The 6689-nt window shown below is 59.4% G+C and overlaps 1 protein-coding gene across 3 annotated transcripts in view; it reads left to right on the top strand.

The window, feature by feature from the left end:
• Positions 1–6564, top strand: part of EEPD1 (endonuclease/exonuclease/phosphatase family domain containing 1) — a 70813-nt gene extending 64249 nt beyond the window's left edge. For all 3 annotated transcript variants that reach the window (XM_027835773.1, XM_027835775.1, XM_027835774.1), the window contains exons 6-8: positions 466–607; positions 4122–4316; positions 5308–6564. In XM_027835773.1, the coding sequence (XP_027691574.1) occupies positions 466–607; positions 4122–4316; positions 5308–5510 (540 nt within the window). In that variant the 3' untranslated portion in view covers positions 5511–6564. The remainder of the gene's footprint in view (positions 1–465; positions 608–4121; positions 4317–5307) is intronic.
• Positions 6565–6689: the final 125 nt, after the last annotated feature.

Raw genomic sequence — 6689 nt, 5'->3', positions numbered from 1 at the left:
AAAGTGTGCTGGCTTTGGGACCGTGGAAAGTGTGCTGGCTTTGGGACAGAAGGATCTGAGTTCAGATCCCAGCTCCTGCTGACTCCTTGTGTGCCCACTGAGTGGCTCCATGGACCTGGCTGGGTGACCTGGGCAGTCAAGGAGCCGGCGCCCTCATCTTCAGAGGGGGAGTTTCTACCTGGAAGACCCCAGCCCCAGAAGAGTCCCAGGTCCAAACCAAAACAAAAAAACCACGTTGACACCAGGGCAGTTTTCCTGGTTGAGGCATTCCCCTGTGGCTGCACAGCCCCTGGGCCTGAGAAGGGCCTCCCCTGGTGGGGCTCCCCAGAAGCCAGGACCCTCCGCTGAGTGGAGGGTCTGCTGGCTCTTAATCCTGCCCCTCGCACCTCCAAGGGGAGGCAGGCTAGCCCTTCTAACAGTGGGGCCCTCACCAGTCTCTTTTTTCTGTTGCTTCTTCCTGTCCAGATTGGGGCAAATGACCTCATGTTGGTGAACCTGTGTCTGCCAGCCCCAGCCTGCCCCCTGGGGGGAGAGAATCCTGGCAAGACCCCCAGCAACAGCTGCAAAGTATCACCCTTTGCCCAGACCCTGCAGGACATGTTAAAAGGTAGGGGCAGGGGCCAGAAGGGGGATGCTCATCAGCACTGAGGGGTGGGAGGTTGGCAGGGCCAGCCATCAGGATGCGGGCCTCTACCCTAAATCCTCGCCCCTCGTGAGCTGTGCTGTCTGGGACCATTCCTGGACCTCCCGTCTCACTCATCCCAGCAGCATCTCCACATGCCTGAGGAGTTGTCCTAGCCATGGTGGAGAGGCAGGATGGCTGCTGTCATTAATGACCACTCACAGAGCCCCTTGGATGCACAGCCCTGGGAGATAGAATGTCAGCTCCCTGCGGGCAGGAGCCCTCAAGTGGGATTGCCCCTGAAAGCTCCCTGGCTGGGTCCTGGCTTCCTGCGAGGGGGGCCCTTTCACTGTGATCGTGCCTTTGTAATCACGGGTATTTATTTTATACACGTCAAACCCTGAGTCTGAGGAGGGCTCCTAGGCTTCACCCAACTGCTTGACCGACTGCCTGACTGCCAGGGCCGCGTGACACAGACTTGTGCCCCAGAAGCCAACGGCCTCCATGTCTGTGTGGGCCCAGGCCAGGCTTGGGCGCCTTCTCCTCTTCTCTCCAGTCCTGGGATGGTGAGGCCTTGATGCGCTGCTGGCCTGCCTTCCTGAGCTAGCTCTTTCAACCCAGGCTGGTCAGGGCACAACCCCTGTGGGCTTCCAGGGGAAGAGATAAGTAGTGACCAGGAGGAAGGTTTCTGGGGCTCCACCCAAGCCCGGACCTTCAAAAGACACAAAGCAGCCTAGGCACCCTGGAAGGGCCTGGGCCCAGGACCCTGGAGATTGAGTGCTAGAACCCTAGGGGTTGAGGGCTGGGACCCTGGGGGTTGAGTGCTGGGCCTGGGCCAGGACCACAGGGATTGAATACTGGGACCCTGGGGGTTGAGTGCTGGGCCTGGGCCAGGACCCCAGGGATTGAGTGCTGGGGCTGGACCAGGACCCAGGGGATTGAGTGCTGGGACCCTGGAGGTTGAGTGCTGGACTGGGGCCAGGACCCAGGGATTGAGTGCTGGGACCCTGGGGGTTGAGTGCTGGGCCTGGGCCAGGACCCTGGGGATTAAGTGCTGGGACCATGGGGGTTGAGTGCTGGGCCTGGGCCAGGATCCAGGGATTGAGTGCTGGGACCCCAGGGATTGAGTACTGGGGCTAGGCCAGGAACCCAGGGATTGAGTGCTGGGCCTGGGCCAGAACCCCAGAGATTGAGTTCTGGGACCATGGGGGTTGAGTGCTGGGCCTGGGCCAGGACCCTGGGGATTGAGTGCTGGGACCCTAGGGATTGAGTGCTGGGGCTGGGCCAGGACCCAGGGATTGAGTGCTGGGTGAGGGCCAGGATCCAGGGATTGAGTGCTGGGGCTGGGCCAGGACCCAGGGATTGAGTGCTGGGATCCTGGGGGTTGAGTGCTGGGCCTGGGCCAGGACCCCAGGGGTTGAGAGCCGGGGCTGGGCTTGAGGTACTGCCTCACCCAGCAGACCCTGACTCCCAGAGGCCACTTAGCTGGCTGCTAGCCCTCTCCCCTGAGTACAGGGAGGGTCAGGGGTGATGCCGGGAAAGTGTTTTGAAAACTTTTAAAGCACCATAGAAATGGTCGCTGACATTGTCGTAAAATATTTCAGAGAAAATCTTTGCTGCGCACTCTGCCCGGGCCCATTTGGAGGCATCATCTCCCTGCAGAAAGTCGGTGTGTTGTATAGAGTTGTCACGGGGGGTGGCTTCAGAGGGGGAAGAACATGAAGGAGAATGGACTGGGGTGCGAGGAGCTGCAGGAGGGCCGCGATCTGCCTGGGGAGCGGGGAGCATGCTACCCGCCTCCTGGGAGATCCAAGATGGGTCCCAGCGTGGACTGATCTCAACCCTCCATCCACCCCGTGACTCCCCATGAAGCAGCCCTTGGGCGGGCACGTTAGAAGTCATTCCCATGATTTATTAAAGAGTCTAGGGGCGCACTGGCGTCTGCCCCCACTTCACACACACACAAGCGCACACCCGCACACTCTCTGAATTGGTTTAGGTCTGTCCATGCAGCAGTGGGGTCAGACCCCTCCTTCGGAGCACATGCTGCTGATTCAAAGTGTGCACGCGTGTGTTTGTGGGGTGGCAGTGAGACCAAGTCTGAATAGCAGAGACCTGGCCCCTCCCAGCTGTGGACTCTGGTCAGGTTGCTGAGCCTCAGTTTTCTCATCTGTACAGTGGGCACCTTCATCGGAGCTGTGGTGAGGCTCAGAGGGCATCACACCCCAAAGCACTGGTGATTATTGTGATCATAATTATTATTATTGTCACTGTATGGCTTGGGAAAAAGAGCTCGCCGTCCACCGAGGTTGGACCTGCCTCCCCTGGGGCACCGGGGCCTGTGACCCTGAGTTTCCCTCAGTAAGTGCCAGAGCCGGTGGGAGATGCTGCCCCCACCTCTGGCCCAGGCTCGGCCTCTGGAGCCACCCCCTCCCAAGTCCCCTGGCCCAGGCCAAGCCCTGAGAACCTCAGAAGGGGCCAGGCCAGACCTCGGAGCCCCGGCGTGCTGCGTGGCCCCCTCTCTGCCTCCTCACCCCGAGGGGTGGCAGGCCCATCCCTGGGAAGGTATTGGGGAGCATTCTGCAGGTACCACGGGCTCCTGGACGAAGGGGTCCTAAGAGGCCACCCAGCCATACCCTCATTTTACAGACAGCAGCCGAGGCCCAGGGGGCCAGTGTTCCTGGGTAGCCCAGGTAGCAAAGCCAGGTGTGGTCCAGGGCCTGGGGCTCCAGCAGTCACGGCCTCATCGAGTGAGTGACTCCCAGCCACCGTAACTGGCCTACTGGGCTTTTCCCTCATACGTCTCGACTGTATCACAGTGTCTCCCTGACGTGTGAGGTGGAGAATATTCTGGTGGCTGGCATTTTAGTCTTATCACCTCAACTTCCCCCCACATTAAAGCCCTCACCCTTGCATACTGGGATGACCAGGCTCCATGGCCTCCTGCCTGGCTCCCTGCCTCCCCTCTCTAAGACTTCCTGTCCACCGCCTATGCCTGAGGTGCCTGCCTAGGCCTCTGTGGGTGGACAAAAGGCTACTCTGAGCTCAGCAATGCCCCCTGCAGGCTCTGGAGGAGAGTGATGGGTGGTAGAGGGGGTAAGGGGAAGGGGGGGATTTCCCTGGTCTGCACGCCTGGCTTTCTCTGTCCTCCAGTGACAGCAGCCCTGGACCAGGCACCCTGGCCCTCCGGAGCTCAGTAGCTGACAGTCCCTAGAAAGGTGTTAGGGCCTGTCTGAGCCCACTTTTCTCACCTGCCAGAGAGGGATAAGGATGGCACCTTCCTCCCAGGGCTGTTCTCAGGCTCAAGTGAAATCATGTTTGTAAAGTGCTTTGTAAACCCTGAAGCAGTTAAGAAATGCCCACTTTTCATGAACCTTCCTGCTTCTGCCCTGCCTTTCCCTCCTTCCCTCTCTCTCCCTCCCTCTCCTTCTCCCTCTCCCGCCTTGCCCATCTCCTCCCCCCTCCTCCTTCTTTCTCTCCCTCCCTCCCTCCCTTCTAGGCGAAAAAGACTTTGTTATTCTGGGAGATTTTGGCCAAGGTCCAGAGAGCAGCAACTGTGACATCTTGAGGAAAGAGAAGTTCCAGCCCCTGGTCCCTGGCGGCACCTTCACTGACATCAGCACCAAGAATCCTCAGGGCATGAAGTCAGTGGACAACATTTGGATCAGTAAAAGCCTAAAGAAAGTTTTCACAGGTAAAAAACCACCCTGCCGCCTTGGTGAGGCAGCCCCCAGGGCGGCTCTGGCCAAACCCAAGACGGAGACGGCTGATTTCTGAAGAAGGCCCGGGTTATCTCAGGGTTGGCTTTGCCAGACACTGGGGACTTTGCTCCCAGGGCAGGGATCACCAGCTGCTCCTGGGGCTCATGGCCTCCCGATCACCCACAGAGAGACCCTGAAGGGCGCTCCCCCAGCCTCCATCCGGGAGCTCCGATGGCTTTGACCGGGGGCAGAGCCCTGCTGGAGCTGCTGCTGACCACAGCGGCAGGGCTGTCGGCCCCCTCTCAGTCTGGCAGCCTGAGGCAGGCCCGCACTGCCCCACTCTAGTGATACCTCAGACCTCACCTGAGCCCACTGGGACACAGGCGCTCGCTGTGGGGACGAGGCTGAGGGTTTGTGGTTTCTATAGACAGGATGAGGAGGTCAGCTGATAGCATCTGAGCCGTCCCCTGGAACCTAGACCAGGGGGTCTTCCCTCTTTGGGGCCCTCGGGCGGTCAGTCTGGTGAAGCCTGGGACCCTCTTCTCAGAGTTGGGTTGTAATGCAGGCCGCCAAGTACAGGGGATTACAAAGGACGCCAGTTTGATTGAAGTGGTTGGTGAAAGGTTTGAAGAAACCAAGCCAAACCAAGTTCGCAGACCCCAGGTTAAAACCCCTTGCCTTGCCTTTGGCGGTTTCACTGTGTAAATGCTTTGACCTCAGGTAACCGCGTGACTCTAGTAACCAGAATCACTCGAGGACTGTTCCCTCCCAGGAGCCTCAGTCTGGTGTTGGCAGGGACCTCAGAGGTTGCTCATTCTACAGATAAGGAAGCTTAGGCCAAAGGAGGGCTTGTCCTGGGTTCCCCAGGCCGGAGTGGGGGATTTGGACCCACAGCTCCTGATTCTAGAGCCGGTGTTCTGTGCCAGGCTCTCAGGAGCTGCCTCGCTCTTCCCCTGATGTCTCACTCTTCCTCCCTCCCTACAGGCCACTGGGCAGTGGTGAGAGAAGGCCTCACAAACCCCTGGATCCCTGATAACTGGTCCTGGGGGGGCGTGGCATCTAGCCACTGCCCCGTGCTGGCTGAATTTTACACCGACAAGGACTGGAACAAGAAGGAGGGCATCCCCCGTGGTGGCAGTGGCGTGTCCTTGGAGCAGAGCGAGGTCCACAGCAAACACGAGCGATGACGGCGCCAGGGCGGCGGGGCCGGAGGAGAGGCCGAGCTCTTGGACTGCAGCGTCCCCTGAGAACCCCCACCACCCTTCCTCCCTCCTCCTCCGAGGCCTCCAGGAATGTTCCGGAGTCTCGTTCCTGCACACGAAGCTGTGATTCTTTATGGGGGACAGAACGGGCACACATTTATCCGACTGGACGTTCCCTTCCAAATGCAGAGGGACAAGAGAATCCCCTCAGCCGCTGCCCGAGGCTGTTCTGAGCTAGGGGCCTTGGGGGGCCCAGACAAGGGGATCTGCCCAACACGTGGGCAGGCTCTTCTCTGTTTCTCCCGGCTCATCCCCCCTGCTTGGGCCTCCCTTTCCGGCCTCCCTGGGCTTGACTCTGGCCATGACCAATTTAAGGAGGCTCTGTCCTCTACCCTTGAATGCCATCTCTGACCTTCACTGTTCATCCTCCACTAATCTTCAGCCTTCTCTGCTCCTGAGCTAAACGGAGCAGGACAGAGCTAGACATCCCGCTGACCGTGCCTGGCCCACATTTGTGTTGCCATGTGGGGTGAACTGTTACCTACAGCCAGCGGTCTGAAGCCTGCCCTGGGGCCTTTGGCCTCCAGCCTCTGGTTGCTCTCCGTACACAGCCGACCTTGCCTCCTCCTCTGTGGAGAGAACGGAGGTCCTGGGCACCGTCCTTGCTAGTTCTCTGCTCCCAGACACCTCATCTCTCCTGCTCCTCCTTTGCCATGGTCGGGAAGAGAGAGGCAACCCTCCTCCTTGCCACAGCTGACTCCTTTACTGGCCGGGCCCTGGGATGTGGGACCTTCCTTTACTGGGCCCCAGGCCCTAGGCTCCCATACCCAGCCCAGCCCTTCTCATCCTCAAGATCCTTCCATTATTCTCCAGCTCACTTTCCTGTGTGTCCTGTTTGTCCTTACGTGCTGGCTCCAGACCTGACCCTCCCCTCAAGCTACCTCCCCATATCTCTTCGCTCTTTCAGAGAGAGACAGAGAGTGAGACAGAGAGAGAGAGACGGAGAGAGACAGAGAGAGAGACAGAGATAGGTAGATAGAGAAAGAAAGGAAGGAGGGACAGAGAGGAGAGAGAGAGAGGGAGAGAGAGAGAAGAAGGGGGAGAAGAGGGAGGGAGGGAGAGAGAGAAGAAAGGGGAGAAGAGGGAGGGAGGGAGAGAGAGAGA

Source organism: Vombatus ursinus, unplaced genomic scaffold, assembly GCF_900497805.2.
Source record: "Vombatus ursinus unplaced genomic scaffold, bare-nosed wombat genome assembly UNPS02014817.1, whole genome shotgun sequence".
Classification (NCBI taxonomy): Eukaryota; Metazoa; Chordata; class Mammalia; order Diprotodontia; family Vombatidae; genus Vombatus; species Vombatus ursinus.
This window is presented reverse-complemented; position numbering and strand designations above follow the sequence as displayed.